We start from the raw sequence: 18,398 nt of genomic DNA, 5'->3' as shown, positions 1-18,398 counted from the left end.
TTGTAATTTTTATGCTTGCTTCCCCGTCCACTTTCCCCCCCGTCCTGCCAAAGGAGCCAGGGACTCTGAGGTATTTGCTGAAGACCAACAGACCCCTGTGTTCAATTATTCTGGTCTTAGGGAATAACGATTAGGGAGTTCCAAGAATGGGATGTGGGAACAGCAGAGAAGATAGGTTTCATTTAAGGTCCTTGGAAAGAAACAAGTACCCTAGTTGCTAGGATGGAAATGGAGCTGATTCTTCACACATCCTGTGAAGGGATGAACTGAGCCCTAGAACCAACTCACGACCCAGGGGAGTTTCTGTTCACATGAATACAGGCAACTCTTTGAGCACCAGTCTCCATGGGCATATATCTGCTTCATTGCTCTCCGCTTTGGTTGTGCAAAAATATTTTCAAAGGCAAAGACATAGTGACAAAGGGAGGCTCTTTGAAGCTGTTCCTTGAGCAGGAGGAGGTGTGTGCCTCTGGCCATCCACTTGGCAATGGATGTCTTCACACTGCTTCTTTCCATCCAAATATTTTGGCCACTAGAGTTGTTTCAGCAGGTAACGGTCTACAAAGGACAACAATCACTTCCCTTTGCTTCATGCTCTTCACAGTCAATTCAACTGGCATGTTGCAGGCACCCACTGTGTGCCAGGCATTTTTTCAGAATGGAACAAGACCTCCCTCAATGCCTGAGCAGCCTAGCAGGAGAGACAGTCAGCTATTACAAGTACCTGGGGCAGCGACAGTGGAAACACCATGGAGACTCAGGGGAAGGAGCCACTGCAAAGAAGCTTCACCAAAGAGTAGACGTGAGACGGGGAGAGGGCCTGACTGTAAAGGGAACCCTATCCATCATTCATTCATTCACACGTTGATTCTCCAAGCATTTATTACCCACTTGCTATCTGCCAGGAACAGGGAGTTTGGGATTCAAAGATGAATGGGATGTGCAGTATAGGGTGGAATGGTTTGGGGAGGGAGGAGGTGGTGCGAGAGGACCTGAAAAAAGATTGGGCCACATTGGCAAGGGCCTCGGATGCCAAGCTGAGGAGCTGAACTTTGTTCTGTAGGTATTGAGGAGCCTTTGAAGGCCTTCATGTGGGTGGTGGCACACACACCCACCCCCACCCCCTCTTTTTCCTACCTCAGCCCCTGATTTATCCCTCTCGGAGCACTTACTACAACTTAAAAGTATTTTATTCCTTCATGTGTTTTGTGCTTTTTCCCAGCTGGCTCCCCAACTGGGATGTGAGCCCCATGAGGACAGGGACCCTACTGGTCATATTTACAGTTGTGTGCCCAGTTCCAGGCACAAAGTGGGCCCTCAGCAAATATTTACTGGATCTGATCTATGTTTAGAGAATTGTCTCCTGTTTGTAAAGTGGAGGGAGATCCAAGGCTGGGAGATCCCATAGGAGGGATTGTAGTAGCAGAGAGATGCTAAGAGCCTAACGATGGCACAAATGGAAGGGAGAGAGATTTAAAGGACTCATCAGGGGCTTCCCTGGTGGCGCAGTGGTTGAGAGTCCGCCTGCCGATGCAGGGGACACGGGTTCATGCCCCGGTCCGGGAAGATCCCACCTGCCGCGGAGCGGCTGGGCCCGTGAGCCATGGCCGCTGAGCCTGCACGTCCGGAGCCTGTGCTCCGCAATGGGAGAGGCCACAGCAGTGAGAGGCCCACGTACCGCAAAAAGAAAAAAAAAAGGATTCATCAGAGTTAACACTGACAGACCTTGATGTGGGAGAGGGAGGGGTCAGAGGTGACTCTAAGGTTTCCATTGGGATGTCTGAGTGGCTGGTGATCTCATTGACTGAGAGAGAAAGGATAGGGGAGGGACTCATGTAGGGGCTTGTGGTGGGAAGCAGGAGAGCGTAGATAATGAAATCAGTTTTGGACATGTGTGATTTGAGACAACTGTAGAATGTCCTACTGGAGATGTTCGGCAGACAGTTGGAAATATATGCGGGCAATTCAGGAGGTGGCTGGGGCTGAGGTCACAGGTTTTCAGTGATAAATGAAGCCAGCAGAGAGTAAGGGCACTCAAAGAGGGCGGAGTTCGAAAAGAAGGCAGAAGCCCAAACCTGGAAGAAACATAATTAAGGGAGGCTGGGAGGGAGGAGCCCGTGGAGGGGACAGAAGCCAAGGTCTAAGAGTTAGGAGGAGAAGGGAGGAGGGACTCCTGGCCACTGGAGAAATATGGGTCCACCTAGGACAGAGCCAAGGGAATGGGAGCTGCCATCCTGGGTGACTAACTCTGCCCATTTCTTCCCATGTTAATGGTGAAGTGGGAGTTCTTAGCAATTCTGGGCCACTGAGAAGACTAGAAACACATCCGTGTAGTTTATCAGTATTTTCTCATTCTGACAGACCCTGAAGGCAGGGCCAGATTTAGACATGCACTGCATCGTGTGCCTATTCGAGGGTGTCCTCTGCTTGGAAATATTTTTGAGTGGGCAGCTACGACTCCAACGCCAGCACGCCCTGCCTCTTATCACCTCCTACCAAGAATGGCTCACGGGGACTAGACTGCTGCCTAACGAATGGCCCTACTTTGGGGTCCGGTTCAGGGTCTAGCAGGGTGATTGCAGACAGCACTGGTTCCACTTCTCTTGGGGAGACGTTTTCCTCTGGGAGCTGGTTCACACGTTAGTGCAGATCTCAACCTCCCCTCGGTGTTGACCTTCTTTTCTCAACATCCTCTGCCACATCCCACCCTGTTTCTATAGACCCTCATTCTGCCTGCCTTCCTTCCAGCCACCATGTACTGGCTTCCACTTCCTGCCTGCCAGTACAGGTCAGTGATTTCCACACTTATTCTAGTCACTGAAAATGTTGTGGAAAAGGAATGAAAACCTAAAGAGAAGCCCAGGACACAAAGCGGACCAAAGTGGGGGTGCTCTGGCTCCAGGGAGGAGTGTAGGGATCCAGGAGTCCCGCTCACTCAGAGTCCTAGAGCACCAGGGAATCTTCTGTGAGCCCCGGGATGGGAGAATCAGCACGGGTCTCCAAGTCTGTGGACCTCGGTTCCTTAGCTCATCTCTTTCCCTGGTCCTCCTGGCTCTGAAGTTCTCTGAGGAAGCATCTGCAGGTCATGAGTCTCCACTCTCTACCTGGGCATTTTCCCTCCCAGGGAAAGAACAGGCCAGGCTGGGACAGAGTGTTGGAACACCCTGACTTAGAACACACTCATATCATTCCCTTCTTGGTCTCTCCCAGAGCTCCATCGCCAAGACTTTCAGGAACTTTTTATGAATAGAGTTATTTAGTCTGTGTGGTTGACCAGAGCTTCCCTGGAAAAGGCTGCTTGGGGGAAGGGGGTTCACAGACATGGATGTCCCACTGTAAGAGTTCAAAACAAGAGTCCAGTGGAGGACCCCGCCCCCCCGCAGTTTCCTCTTAGGGAGGGAAGCAGAAGGACGAGAGGGAGAAGCTTTGTAAAGTTAGCATCATATTCTATCTATCTATTAACTATCTGCCTATCTATCTATCTACCTATCTATTCATCTGTATCAATATCTATCTATCTCTAACTCTCCCTCTCTCCCTCTCTCTGTCTCTCTCTCTGTTAATTGCTCCATCTCTCTCTTTTTCTAGCAGACTGACATTGCTGGGGCTTCCTTGTTCCTCTACCACCTCCCTTTAGAGCTGGGTGAATCCTGTCCGTCACCCTGCCTGGGACCTCCCCGCTCGCCCCCTATGGCTCACTCACCCTGGTGCCCAGCCCAGCCCAGCCCCGCTGCATACTTCCACTCAGCTCGTGCGTCACAGCTATTCATCTTGTTTAGTGCTCAGCTTGGCTGCAGATGCTGTAAAATGGTAATTTTAGACTGGCTGATGGGAAAGGGTTGTGGGCTGGCATGGCGAGGGGCAGGGAGGAGAGTTTGGTTTACTCTATTGGAGCTGGTTCCTAGCTGGCCCTGCCACTCTCTGTGCGCCATTCTTCTCCAAGCTATGGCCCCATCGGGCCCCCCTCTCCTTGTGTTCAGTACTGACTTCTCTGAGCCTGGGAAGGAATGAGAGGAAGCGAGGGGATGAGTCTGGGTTCTGAGCCTAGCCTGTAGAATTGCAGGTTAGCACGGGCGGGCCAAAAGTGCAGCCAGTGAACAGTGATGCGTGGGCAGGGCCGGGACAATGCCAAGGGTGAGCGGCCCCAGGATTAGCCCCCCGTCCAGGACCGTGTTCGGGGGCACACTGGAGATGAAGTGGGGGCCGCCGGAGGCCTCTGACCCCTCCTGGGCTCCCTCCCTTTTCTGCTCTTTCCCTCCTGACCTCCCCCTGTGGGGGGCTGTCACTCCCAAGGGCCTTAGGCTAGGCTCCCAGGGTTGTCAGCGAATCCCTCCTCCCGCCCCTTTCGTGCTTAAAGGCGTAATTTGCATTTGATTACAGGACCCCTGAACAGTCCTTTGGAGGATTCAAATCCCCAGGGAGTGACTGGGAGGGTGACACTTCAGGGTGGGAGCTGAGAGAGCTTTGAGCCCAGGGCCGGGTAGGGTCCTTCAAAAGCCATCAGATATGCTTCCAGCCACCCGTCCCACCAACTCAGCAGGACAATGCTAATTCCCAGGCTCTGAGTCTGACTTGGAACAGTCCCAGTTTTTGAGCCGCTGTGTCTAGAAGTCACAGAATGTTCGGCCCAGGAACCAACTCAGATTTCTTTGAGCCTAACTCCCCATTTGACCGAGGAGAAGTGACCTGAGCCAGATCACGGGGCCCGGTAGCCACGTGCTCGTTAGCCTATGTCTGCTGCTTCGTCCGTGCCCCGGATACATTTTTACAGAAGGTTCTAGAAGAAGGAAAGAAGGGTCTGATAGGTATTTCTTTGTTACTGAGGGAACCACAATCCTACCACAGTCCCTGCTGATAGATGCTGAGCTGTTCCTTGGTCATCCCTGGGGAGAGGAAACCTGTTGTCTACGAGAAGGCAGCCTGTGAGAACGTTGGTCAGCTCTGACTGCTGTCTAGTAACACTGCCACTGCAAGCTGTCCTGCATCTGTTTCACAGGGTGGGGTGGGACCTAGGAGAAGAATTAGGCGGGGGTCTCTGAAGGGGGACATAGGCTGTCCTGCTTCAGGAAAAGAACTAGTGGGACTCAGATGTCTTCTGATGGTGCACCAGGAAGAGACCCTCTCAGCTCTGTTCAGTGGGCCCTGCTCCCTTCCTGTGTATACACTACAGACAGACACTCCCTTCTAGCCTGCAGGTGGTCCGACTACCACATACTTGCATTTGTTTACTTTGCCTCTTGGAAATATGGACACAAGGGCATTTTACTCACTTCAGAGCAAGGGGTCCTTTCCTGGAAGACTGTTAAGGGGCGTGATCCCCACCGACAGTTGTACCGCAGTTATGGGGCCAGGGTGGTAAGTTGTTATTCGTGGAATTTTTCATGCTAAAGATGCACTGCCATGAAACGACACTGGTTTGGACTAATTCGGGTTACGGTCTAGAGAGCCTCAGGCATCACACATCCCCAGCCAAATAGTCTCATTACTCTCCATCCTGTCGACTAAATCAGAATCACAGCTAAGAAAAATCTTCCCTGAGAGAGGTGTGGCCTGCTCTACTCTGAAAAGTAGATGGGCCTCGTGTATAAACAGCATTTTGCCTGTTGGACTGTAAATGGTGTTGGAGTGCTTGGAAACAGTTGGTTCTTTTAGTGGATTACCTGTTTCCCCCTGAAAAAATTGTTTCACAGAATTTGCTAAGTGCACTCTTCCTTTGTATGCAGTATGGAATTTTACATCAGCCAGCCCTGATGGGTCAAAACTCTGGAAGCTTTGCTACACCCCAACCATCAACCCTAGCAGTGATCTGTGTTTTAGAGAGGTGGCGACAAAGGGGGGCTAAGTACAGGCTTTCTGGAGAGATTTGAAAATAACAGTACATTAGCAAAAGAAAGAGTTGCTTCCAGATTTTCAAAAATAGTTAAGGAGAAGGCATTTGCAACCACAAGGTCTGGTCAGTAGAGAACACGGACATGCTAGTGGAGGGTATTGGAAGGAGAGCCGGGGAAGCATGGAGGTGGGAGGAGACAAGAGTTTAAAATTGTTTTCCTTCTATAAAATTCCCATCATCCCCCAGGCAGTCAGTTTTGACAGCATCCCTCACCACCTCCCAAATTTCCTCCGTCCAGAGTCCTGGTAAAGAAAGCACCCCTCGCAGGGCTCCCACCCATTACCCATTCCCGGTCCCCACACGGGGCCTCCCCGTAAGTCTGCTGCCTCGTCTCCACTTCTGCTCCATCCCTTGCACACTGACCCCTGATGGCTGCTCCTATATGTCGCTTCCTTGCTTCCACTATCCCGCCAACAAGTGAGATACTCCACCATGCTCTGGCCCGGCAGTCAGCTCCCCCATGCCCTGGCTCCAGGGGACCCTTCCCGTCATGTGCCTTGTCCCTCATGTGTATGAGGCCAAAGAAACATATTTACCACCCATGGAGTACTCAGAGCGGGTGTAGCATGTGGTAAGCACTCAGTTGTTACTGTGATTTTATAAGGTCTCCTTTGCTTGGGCTTCACCTCCCCTTCTCCCTCCGTCTGGATGGACTCTACCCCACCCCCTTCACGAGAAATGCCCTCCTCTGGTCTCCTGGAACTGTCTGATGTGGGTCACATTCTTATATCTGACTGGCTCACAATATTTACGTCCAGGGTTTCTCTCTCTTTCCGGAATGAAAACACCTCTGGGTCAAGGACTTTCTCTCACACCTATTTGTAAGTCCTCAGCACTTCGCACAGTGTGCTGTACACAGTAGGAGCTTATGTTACACTGTGGCGTCCTTACTAATAACGATCACTCTGCTTTTTTAAGCATTCCCCGTGTGCAAGGTGCTGGGGACTTCTGCTGGGATTAATCTTCATAGCAGGCCAATGAGTGTTCCCATTAGTTCTGTTTTACGGAGTAGGAAAGTGAGGTTCAGACGATGTTTACTTGCCTGAAGTCGTAGGTAGTGAATGATAGGGCTGCAATTTGAACCCAGGTTTGTCCACTCTTGAACCTGAACTCATAAGGGCTCTGTTATACCCTTATGAAGACAGAGACTGTGTCTTTCCCTAAGACAGCGTTGCACATTGGCAACCCGAGGGCCAAATCTGGCCCACAGATGTGTTTTGTTTGGCCCATGCAGTGTTTTTTAAAAATCAGGAAATTTTACATCACCATCTACATCTCTGGCTTTGTCGGAAAATCTGGGCGATCCAGTAACCCTGAATCTCAGCATGGTGATGCTGGGCTGCCGCCAGGAAGCAACTGTCCCTTCCTTTCTCTCCATCCCTCCCAGACATGGTCTGCATCAACTGTCCAGTTCCGTTCTTCTCCCCCGGAGTGTTGGCACTGGGAGTAGGTCAGTTCTTGGTAACACAGGACTGTCTACATATTGTAGACTGTTCAGCAACCCTGGTCCTCACCCAGTAAGTCAGTAGCGCCTTTGGCATTTTGGCACTCAAAAAAACATTCAATCGTTTTGGCACTCGAAATCATTTTGGCACTCAAAAAAACACCCCCCAGACGATTCCAAAGCCTCTGGTAAGGGTGCCACACAATCCTATGTTGAGAACCCCTGGCAGACAACCCCTTGCACCACCAGGGCTGGCACACAGTAGGGCCTCACATAAATAAATTAAGGAGACTTAGAATGAGATAGCCGTAACCAAATGTTTCCACGTGTTAAAAGTTCCCATGAAAACAGAGGCGAAAAATGAAGTAATCAAAGTATTTAAAAAAATAAATTATCTGGAGCAAATTCAGTGCATTCCCCTAAACACCTGTCCCACCGTGGAAAAAAAAAAAAATTAGTAATAACACATTCCCGTTGAGGCCTTTCCATTCTGCACGCCTCGGTTCCCACTGTAATGTTAATTGGTTATGGTTTTCTTTGCTTCTAGTCCTTACATGTAACAAGAGTTACTGTGCAGCTGTCAACCAGACACCACCCAGGAAAGGCTGCATTTAAAGGGCAAGAAGCAGAACTGAATCACAGGCAGCTTTTCTTCAGAGAGACATTGTTAATAATATTTTTGCCTTTTGTTCTAATTATAAGAATACTGTTGCTTACAGTAGAAATTTCAGAATAAAGTACAAAAAGCAAAAAAATCACTCATAATCTCATCACCTGGAGATAATCAGTTTCTATTTTTGTGTATTTCCTTCCAGTCTTTTTTTCTCCAATGCACATATTTGTGTCTGTTGTTACTAAAAAAAAAAAAAAAAAAAAAAATTTTTTTAGCTCTTTGAAAAATTGGGCTCTTACTTCTTAAAAAGTTTTTCTTGCCATCTCATGGCTGTACCCGTACCCGTAATCAGTTTAAACAATTCCTTATTGCTGGACAGAGAGCTGCTTCCCAGTTTTTGCTGTTATGAGCAACACAACAATCAACTTCCTCATTCATAAATTCTTTCGGTTCACTCTGATTGCTTTTATAGAAAGTGTGATGTGCTCACCAGCACAGAAAGACATTATCCCCTCCACTGGGAGATGGTGTTGGCCCTGGATCTAGAAAAGAAGGGTAAAGAGTAGACTGAGGCGTGGAAAGGAATGTTCAGGCAGGGAGAAGCCCACATTGTTGAACTTGCACCTCCTAGTGTGGCCAAAGCCAGGCCATCTGCCGGCAACGAGGGAAGTAGATGTGGGGCTGGGGACTTGGGTTTGGAGCTGTCACTGCAGGAAGCAAACAAGGGCTTTTAACCAAAGGATGAAAACTGTTCGGCAGCACTGAGAGCCCAGTTGAGGTCACACCATGGGATTTAGTAATACAGGCCATTGGCACAGACACGCAACTCCAGTGAGGCTGGGAGACAGAAGCTAAGGTGGGGTGTGGGTAAGGGTGGGGATCGTAGGATTATCTCAGGTCTGGGAAATGGACCGACAGGTCAGCCAGAGAGCCTCATGAAGTCTTTTCCCACCCCAATAATAAGTAAAAATGGGCTTTACAACTTAGCAAACAGAACTAAGAAATTATATGTGCCTGTTAAAATGGCTTTACAGACCCAATGTGAGCTGAACAGAGCCCCTGAGTTGCTTTATGGTATAATAAGAACAACAGTGAAGAATTTCTACAGAACACCTCAGTTTACAAAGTGCTTTATACACTATAGTGGCACAGTCTCTTGGGGTGAACGTTATTAAGTATACGCCCATTTTACAGAAGGCTCAGAGAGTGTGATTTGTGTAAACAGACAGGTGGCAGCAGTGGAATTGGGCTCGAGACCAGCACGAAGGACAGAGTGGTGATAAATCGTCCATTCTTCTGCCCTCGCGAGATGACTTTTGCTGGAAAACAAATGTATCCTAAGCCTATGACTTTGACCTCCTTAGCAAGACGAGTTAACCAGGTGAGCTACCAGGAAAAGCTAGTTGTCTCCATGTTTAGAGAGTGCACTTAGTATTCTACCTGCCAAACTGGCCTCCTCCCTGTGCCTTGAACAGACCAGGCATGTTCCTGCCACAGGATCACACCTTCTCCTCTGCAGGTAGATCCTACACCTGTACTCTTCTCCCCCAGGTGTTGCCGGGGCTCACTCCCTGGCCGCTTCAAGTCTTGCTTAGATATCACCTTCTCAGTGGTGCCTTCCCTGACCAACCTGTTTTAATTGTGCCTCTCCCACCACCAGCTCCCAGCGCTGGTACTTCCTGTCTCCTCTCCAGCTTTATTTTTCTCCATAGCATTGATCACCTTCTAGTATCTTATACATGCTACTCATCTTCTTGTTTATTGTTTGTTTTCTCTACTAGAATGTAAATGGGATGAGGACAGGATTTTTGTCTGTTTTTCTCCCTGATGTTTCCTCAAGTCTAGACCATGCCTGGAACATAGTAGGTGCTCAAAAAGGAATGGTTGAATGAGTAGCAGTAAAGGTATTAGAATAAATAAAGACTTCTTAAGAGCACTAGCATGGTGTCGAGCTCATGAGAGGGAATCCGTATGTGTTAGGTCCCTTTCTCCCCTTCCCTTCTCCTCTGTTAAATGCTGTGTGCTCAGCACAGTCATCTCTTAAAATTAAAATATTTCTGGAAGGGATAACACATTAAGCCTTGACATCCAGTCCACGCAGCAGACATTGCTGGGGGAAACAACCCACAGTGGCCCTCAAGAGAAGTGGATGAGTCGTACCCTAAACCAGTCAGCATCTCCTGGTCCGTCTAATGGTAGCTGAGAAGTGTGGTCACAGAGGACGTTTTCAGTGCGGGGGAAACGGGAGACAGGCATAGGGGACCCAGATGGAGTGAGGTCCCCTCTCCTCTGCATGCTGGAATTCCTGGGACGTCTGCTCATCGACCTGTGTAAGGGAGGCAAACGTTTTCCTGGACCCTCTCAGGATCCCTGGCTGGGTTTGAAAATTAAACTGCCAAAGGCAGATTAGCAGGAGAGAAGCATACACACTTATTTAATGTCAGTTTTATGTGACACGAGGGCCTTCATAAGGGAAGGAAGACCCAAGGAAACAGATTTGATATTTTTATGCTGTGTCTGATGAGGAGTGGGCAGTCATGGAGGAATATGATAGCTTAAGGAACACGAGGTCAGAGGAGCGAACTGGGGAAACTCAGCAAGGCCTGTTAGGATCCTTCTCGGTGTTCCTTTGTCTTCGGAGACAAGATGTACCTCTGGGTATGGGAGGGCACCACTCACGTGAGGGTTTTATGGGCTGTTTCAGGGGAGAAGGGTCAGGGGAACTGTCAGAGTGACCCTCCTGCTTCCACTGTTTTCTCAGACTCTTTCAGCTTAAAATATTTCATATGCTAAGTTGCCATATTTGGGGGTAGATTGTCCAGAACCCCATCACCTGCCGTGGGGTTGCAGAGGGTCCCTTCTCTTCCACGGGGGCTCTGCTGAGTTACTCATTTACCCACTCACCCCTTCACCCCGACTTCATTCATTCAGTACATAAGTACCAAACGTCCACATGTGTCTGGAGCCTTCCGGGGCCTGGAGAAGTGGTGCTGAAGGGTGCAGACAAAGGCTCGTGGCTCCCGCTCAGGTACCGGGGAAAGACCCACTTTTGGGCCTGACTTTCCTATCCCCCGTTTGAGGTCTTCTCCCTCCCAGGGCCTTCCTCAGGCCGCACCGGGAGCCAGTGGCCTCCCAGCCCCCCTCCTGTCCTCACCAGCAGAGCAGCCTGTTCCCTCCCGCGCTGTTCCTGAAAGTCAGGGCCAGATGGAAGGCGGTGGCCCCAGGAGAGCCGGAGAACTGGTCGCGGGGAGAAAAGCAGCCCCAGCCGAAGAAGATGCCTCTAATTCCCGAAGGGGAGGCCCACCTGCCCCGAATGGCGGGGGCCGGGTGAGGGGGACGCCCAGGGGGTGGGCGGGGCGTCTGAGGGGGAAGGTGGCCAGAAAGAGCAAGTGGGACAGTGAGCCGTCAGGGCTGATTCTAGCGTGGGAAACTGGAGGAGAAAACGCCCCAGGGGGCTTGAGGGAAGGTTTGCTCTGAAGTGCACGTCAGAATCCCCCGCATGGCCACCGGGAAGCCCGCCGTGGCGTCCACATCAGGCCTGACAGGCCTTTCTCTGAATTCGAGTCCGAGGGGAGACAACCTTCTCGGGAGGGACAGTCCGTTTGCGCAGGTTTCGGGCCCAGTTTCAGTCTGTCCCCTCCACAGCCCACCATCCTCAGCTGGGCTCTCAAGACACACCCCCCACTCCCAACCCCTGCCAGAAAGCTTCTGCCCACCTCTCCAGCCCTGTTTCCTGTCCCTGCCTGGTGTTCTCCATGCACCCCGGCCTTCTCACCATCCCCTGAGGAGCCATGTGCCTCCCTGCCTCCCTCACCCCCCGTTCCAGGCTGTCCTCAGGAGCTCCGGCATCTTCTTCTTCTTCTTCTCATGTTCCAAGACCCTACCTAGTCTTCACGCCTCCGCCAGAGCCTTCTTCAGCTCTTCCAAGAAGCCTTTGCTGGCCACCGGCAAGCATCTTCTGTTCCTCCCCACACACACCCAACCTCTCCTTGGACGTTTCCATAAACCCCCTTGTATGGGGTCGTTATCTTGAAGTTCATGACTGAGCTGTCACGCCGTCTAGATTGTAAACTCCTTAAAGACAAGGACTAGGGATTAAAATTCCTTGTGTCCTGCACAGACTTACTACCATGCCATGGACCTGGAACCCCTTAGATCGTTGTTGATTGAATCCACTTCCCAGGACCAGCCCAGGGAGAGGCTGACCACGGAAGGGGCTGATGGCGGAGGCAGTCAGCATCCCAAATGTGCCTGCTGCCTTTGGGTCTCGTCCCTAGAAACAGTCCAGTTGCCTTGAAGAATTCATATTGCTGTCAGAGGGGCTACCCTTCAAAGGGTCCTCATAGCTCTTGTTATATGCAAAGTGGAAAAGGTAAGGGGACTGTTCTCGGCATTTCCTGCCTCTCAATTGAGTGAGGACAGACAGACGATTTACTGGGCATTTCCTAGCCTTTCCTTCACCATAGGAAACCAGTCTGAAAAAAAAAAAGGTGCAAATTTTAAAAAGATGTGTGCCTGTTTTGAAGGGTTTGGGGAGAATTCCTGTGTACCATTAAAGTGAAAAGAGAAAACTCTCTAATAGCCCGAACTCTGATCTAGAGACACACAAATTTCTACCACCCTTTGAGAGCTCAAAGCTCTCAAAAAAGCTGTCCTGGTGCCGGGAGGGTGTGGGACAGGGAGAGAAAGGCTGTGAAGTGTCGTCCTCTCTCATCTCCCCACTTCCAGGTGACCAAAGCTTGGGCTTAGGGTGGTGACCAGGTGCCCTTAGGTATCAGCCATCACCACAGAGGAGTTGGGGGCGTGAGGCCTTCATAACGTGTCAGATGTTGGTTTCAGTTGGAAACAGTTAAGTACCTCCACCCTACCCCTTCCCCTGAGAGAGAGAGTGCCAGAGGAAGGGGCCAAGAATGGCGGGGCGCAGCAGATGTAAAAGCCTGATGAACACAGAGGTTTGCTTCCCTTCCACTCTGCAGCAGGAGTCCTGTTAGTTTCCTAGGTTGGCCCTAGCAAAGTCCCACACACTGGTACTTAACTGGGTGGCTTAAAACAACAGAAATGTATTCTCTCACAGTTCTGGAGGCCAGAAGTCTGAAATTAAGGGGCCTGCAAGGCCATGCTCCCCTGAAGGCTCTCGGGAAGGATCCTTCTCTGCTGCTTCCTAGTTTCCGGTGGTTGCTGGCAATCCTTGTAGTTCCATCACTCCAGTGTCTGTCTCCATCTCCATGTGGCCATCTTCCCTGTGTGTCTGTGTCTTCTTCCTGTGTATGTCTGTCTCTGTGTCTCTACTCTCCTTATAAGGACACCAGTCATGTTGGAATAAGGGTCCACCCTACTCTAGTATGAGCTCATCTTAATTTACATCTTAGTTACAACTGCAAAGTTCCTATTTACAAATAAAGTCATGTGCACAGGTTAAGTAAGACTTCAGTATATCTTTTGGGGGACACAAGTCAACCCTCAATAAGAGTCAAATGTTTTTTGTCTGTGGTTTCATTGGGAAGCCTTAGGTAGCTTAAACAGTGACTGTGTGTGTGTGTGTGTGTGTGTGTGTGTCTGTCTGTCTGTCTGTCTGTATATGTGATTCGTCTTTATATATAGTGTTTTATATACACACACAAATACCTATACATATATGTGTGTGTGTGTGTGTGTGTGTGTGTGTGTGTTTGTATATATATATATATATATATATACGTACAAATACCCATATATATAGGTATTTACCTATATATACCTATAATGTAGTAGGTATTTGTAATATGTATATGAACACCCTTGACTTGTATTTACACTGTCATATATATGACACCATATAAATATATATGACACTCTATGTAAGACATTATATAAATACAAATGCCAGGTATTCGTGATTTGTATATGTGCTGTATGACACAATGTAAAGAAATAAATATATGACACTATATAAATACAAATCCCAGGAGCAGTCCTGACTCACGCCCTAACTTTCTTAACCTAAAGAGGAAGACCGCAGAGCTGCAGTTACTCCGTGCCCTGTGGTTTGCCCACTGAAGAAATGGTGGGAAAGGTCTGTGTTTGCCCAGGCTGGACTGTGAAGAGGACTCAAGCACGCAGGGTAGACAGCAGTGCCGCCTGTCTGCCCGGGTGGCCCCAGTGCTACAAGGCAGCCACTCCGCTGGCCGTGCTGCGTTCTCCCCTGCTCATCTGCGTGCTCCCCAGACCCAGAGATGTGAAGGGGCTCATCCAAGTCCACAGAGGCACAAACAGTTCCAGAAGCGGAAGTCGGCCTCCACGCACCCAAAGGCTTCCCATATTCATGTCACCTCCTTCTCTCTCTCCCCCTTGTCCCACTTTTCCAACTGACGGTCAAATTTTCGCTTGAGTTTCTTCTACTGAGCATGCCCAAATAGTATAGGTGGTCACCAAAATGGCACTATTTTCCCTTCACATGAGCTGAGAAATTATTTTCATAGAGGTCCAGCCACATGCCAAGTTTAAAGTACTTTGTGTTCAGTTGTTTTGGAGTTGTTGGTGAGTTGAGGTAAACCTTTTCCAATTTTATAAAGGATTTTTTTTTTTTTCATTTTCTCAGACTCCAAACTGATTGACCAAAAGCTTAATCTCATTTTCTGGACACAGTGGCCTTCCCTGGATTATCTTTCATTAATAAGTTTGGGACTCAGGGTCTCTCAGGGACTGCCTCTCTCCTAAGCCTTTGAAAGTGACCTTCAGCAGCCCTGGAGGGCTCTCACCCTCACACCCTCTCCTCTGCCCCCGGTGGCCTACCTGCTCTCCACCCTGTTCTCTCTACTTCACAGGCTGCCTGACTTCCCTTCTGAAAGCCCTAGGGCTTGATTTGCCCTGCATCCTGCTTGCTGGGCTCATCCAGCAGGGGAATGGCCAGATTCAGGAAGGCCTTTTAAAATGGGGCTCTGGAGCCATTCTGCTTGGAACCTTTGCTGGGGGATTTTTTGCCAGGGTCTTCGCCACTCCAGGACTTTCAGCTGGACGGGCAGAGCTACCATGTTGCCTCCTACACCTTCCTCTGCTGCCCCTCACTACCTCTCACCCTATCCTCCCCATTCAAGAACACCCCTGCCTCCACCCAGACCAACTCCGAGCTCTTTGCACGGTGCCCGCTCCAGAGCCTCTGAAGGACAAGAGGCAGAGCTCAGCGTGACACTGCCTGGGTTCACGTCTGGCTGGTGTTCAACATATACTAATTCATAAAAAGCCTAAATTGTGGGCCTCAAACTTTAGGGAGCATCAGAATCCCTTGGGGAGCTTGTTAAAAATGCAGATTTCCAGCCCCACTGCTGAGACTCTTACTGAGGTTTCTGGCAGAGCCTGAGACTCTGCATTCTTCAGACACCCTAGCGGATTCTGGTGCCGGTCGTCCAAGGGCCACCCTTGGAGAAATGCGGCTTAACCCTTGGTCAGGCTGGCTGACTTGGGACCGCTACTGTGCCAAGCACTGCCCAGGGCACTTAGAGGAGGTGACAAGGTGGAAGAGAGGAAGCGTGAGGGCACACACTCAGGCACAAATGTAAACCAGGTGGGCATGGGCTGGGGCCTGGGGAGCTGCGTGGAGGGAGGGTAGCTCCAAGCGTGACTGCTCAGGGACCAGCACAGCAGGGCCCTGCGTGGAAACACTACGGGGACAGTGACTCGAGAGACCTTGCATTTCTGCTGCCAGCGCGGGTGCCGGTGTGGGACAGGCCATCACGCCAGATGAAGGAACTGCGCCTAAGTGCCACATTGTGAGAAGGGAGCTCCTGCAGCTTCACCCCAGAGTCAGCCCAGCATGGAGAATAGAAACTCTGGCTTTGGACTCACCCTGTCTGGGTGACTGTCACTTGTCCACTCTCTGGATGAACTTGAGCAGGCTACGTACTATCTCTGTGCCTTGGTTTCCTCTTCTGGAAAAGGAGGACAATAGTACTCACTTCCGAGGGTTATTGAGAGGATTAAATGAGATAATATGGGGCTTCCCTGGTGGCGCAGTGGTTGAGAGTCCGCCTGCCCATGCAGGGGACACGGGTTCGTGCCCCGATCTGGGAGGATCCCACATGCCACGGAGCGGCTGGGCCCGTGAGCCATGGCCGCTGAGCCTGCACGTCCGGAGCCTGTGCTCCGCAACGGGAGAGGCCACAACAGTGAGAGGCCCGCGTACCGCAAAAAAAAAGAGAGAGATAATATGTACAACGTACTGAGCAGTGCTGGGAGCAGCGAGGGCTCCATGAACACGGACTATGGCCTTTGTTCTTACAGCTGCACCCCTGCCTCACAGCACATCTCCAAAGCTGCCTTTTGCAGGATAAGACCACATGAATGATTTGGATAGCCCACGAGTGTCTTTATGCCCCTGTTCCCAGAAAGACTTCGGTTTTCCCTTCCTCTCCCTCTGAAAGCCCTTGACGCCCTGCAAGCGCCAGTTTGGAACAAGCAACGCTTACTAAGGCATCCCCCCTTCCTCTCCAAGTGACCCCACCTCGCGGGACACGTGCGCCCTCCCAGTGATACTGAAGGAAGCACTCAACAGCTGGGGGCCAGAACTTTGCAGCTGAAAACTCCGGGTTTGAATTCCCAACCTCTGCCTGACGAAGGCTGTGTGATCTACAAGGCGAGACAGGGTTCAAGGGTAGAATCAAAGGCTCCCGAGTAGATGCAGAAAGGAAATGCGCAAACACGGAGGCCCAGACGGCACCCAGTTAATCCCTCTGTGCCTAATTCCGGTGCTGGTCTCAGCCTCAGAGGACGCTGTGCCTCAGTTTCCCCCTGCACACGTGTTGCACCGCATGGTAAACTAACTCCTTTTGCAGTATTGGGAGCGCTATCAGTACTGGCTCTTTATCCTAACGATCAGCTGTGAGCATCTAAGAGTTGCTATAGCTTTATAAATAAATCTCAATTTGTCAGGATAACCAGGTAAATACAAACCAGCCATCCCCCCGCCCTGTACCCTCATCGGTAGCGCATGTCTAAAAGGTATCCTGCCTGGCACAGCAATGCTGTTTTGTGCTCATCTGGCATGTGGCACAGATATCCCAAGGTGAGTGTCCCTGGGCCAGAAAAGTGAAAAAGGACAAAGCAACATGTCTGCTAGAGAGACTCAAAATCCTCTGAGCATTTTCAAGATGGAGACCGTTGCCACCACATCCAGACACCAGCTGTGTGTCGCTGCCGGGGAAGACCCTCCTCTGTGCTCTGTGCAAGGCCCTGGGTCCTGCAGGGTTCACAGCCAGGCCCCGTGGGCCGACCCCCCTCACCCCGGTGGCTCCCTGGCTGGTGGGAAGGTGAGGCTGGGAGAAAGGCCAGAGTGTGCTTGGTTGACTGTGTTGAGCTCAGAGAGGGCTTCCCATTTGACTTGGCGAAGGAGAAAAGTTCTTTATTTCCCCCAGCCTCGGGGCCTGCCAGCCCCGTGGCTGAGGGAGCAGGCTTCCCTCCCTTCCCTGACTTCCACACTGTGACTTGCAGAGTTCAGTGAAAAGTCCCATCCAGGACGGGCTGGGCTGGGTCTGCGTCGCGCCCGTGTGATCCCCAGAGCACGCTCGTTCTCCCCTCCAGCTCAGCCAGGCGCGCCTTTCCGGAGAACCTCCCGACCCGGCTTTTTTTCTTTCTTTCTTTTTTCCCCCTAAGACCAGAGCCCAGTTATTTACCCAAAGAAAACAGGGAAGTGACAAGGTAACAGAGTACACATGTTGTGAAAATATGCAGGCTGAGGCTGAAGAAAAGAAAACATTCTTCCATAAGTAGCTGCCTTGTTAATTCATTTTTTTCCCCCAGATTAGAACCAGCCATTTCTTGTGCTCCTTCAGGCACCTTCTGTGGTTTCCTGACAGCTGCCTGCAAGGGGTGAGATTTGGCTTGAAAAATGGGCCATCGGTCATGCTTCAGGGGCAGGGCAGAAACCAAAATTCCCAGATTGCTCAAATTCACTGCTCCCTTTCTAGGGGGGAATGAAAGAGGGAGAGGTGGCGGGGAGAGGATTGTATAAACTCTGAGGCGTCACCTGATTTTCCATAAGACACGACAGCTCGGTAATGAACGGTCCTTGGGACCGGCTTTCTTACCTCCTCTGTAGCTTGTTTCCGACCCCTGGCAAGCCTGCGCTCTGCAGCCTTGAAGAGCAGCTACAGGCTGATTCTCGGCAATTAAAAATAATATTGGCCCTGATAGAGGACTCTTGGGTGCCCCCCCCAACACACACACACACATACACACCCTTTTCATTCTGTGCCAAAGATCACTTTCCCAAACCTGTTCGGAACAGCTGGCTGTGTCCAAGGAGCGAGCTCCAGCCCTGCACACCCTGAGTGCACCAGGGAGTGGCCAGGGTTATTAATAGCATTTGCTCTGCCTGGTGTTTGGGGCAGAAAGGAGGGCGCCTTTTGGGGCCATCATCAGTACGGAGCCTGATTTTTCCTCTCTGGATCCTTCAAACCTCAGGGCTGACAGAGAATGGC

At 50.6% G+C, this 18,398-nt stretch overlaps 1 protein-coding gene and 1 long non-coding RNA gene across 2 annotated transcripts in view; one reads left to right on the top strand and one right to left on the bottom strand.

The window, feature by feature from the left end:
• The window catches only part of RAD51B (RAD51 paralog B), a gene marked incomplete at its 3' end in the record, with an annotated part of 683,831 nt that extends 674,543 nt beyond the window's left edge, over nucleotides 1-9,288 (top strand). Inside the window, exon 10 of the mRNA XM_082649495.1 lies at nucleotides 9,173-9,288. Coding sequence (XP_082505621.1) covers nucleotides 9,173-9,288 — 116 coding nt within the window. The remainder of the gene's footprint in view (nucleotides 1-9,172) is intronic.
• LOC309819376 overlaps nucleotides 1-18,077 on the bottom strand; it is a 49,241-nt gene extending 31,164 nt beyond the window's left edge. The window contains exon 1 of the long non-coding RNA XR_014296426.1: nucleotides 18,006-18,077. This is a non-coding gene — a long non-coding RNA (uncharacterized lncRNA). The remainder of the gene's footprint in view (nucleotides 1-18,005) is intronic.
• Nucleotides 18,078-18,398: the final 321 nt, after the last annotated feature.

This window comes from Grampus griseus (genome assembly GCF_964374135.1).
Source record: "Grampus griseus genome assembly, chromosome: 2".
NCBI lineage: Eukaryota > Metazoa > Chordata > Mammalia > Artiodactyla > Delphinidae > Grampus > Grampus griseus.
This window is presented reverse-complemented; position numbering and strand designations above follow the sequence as displayed.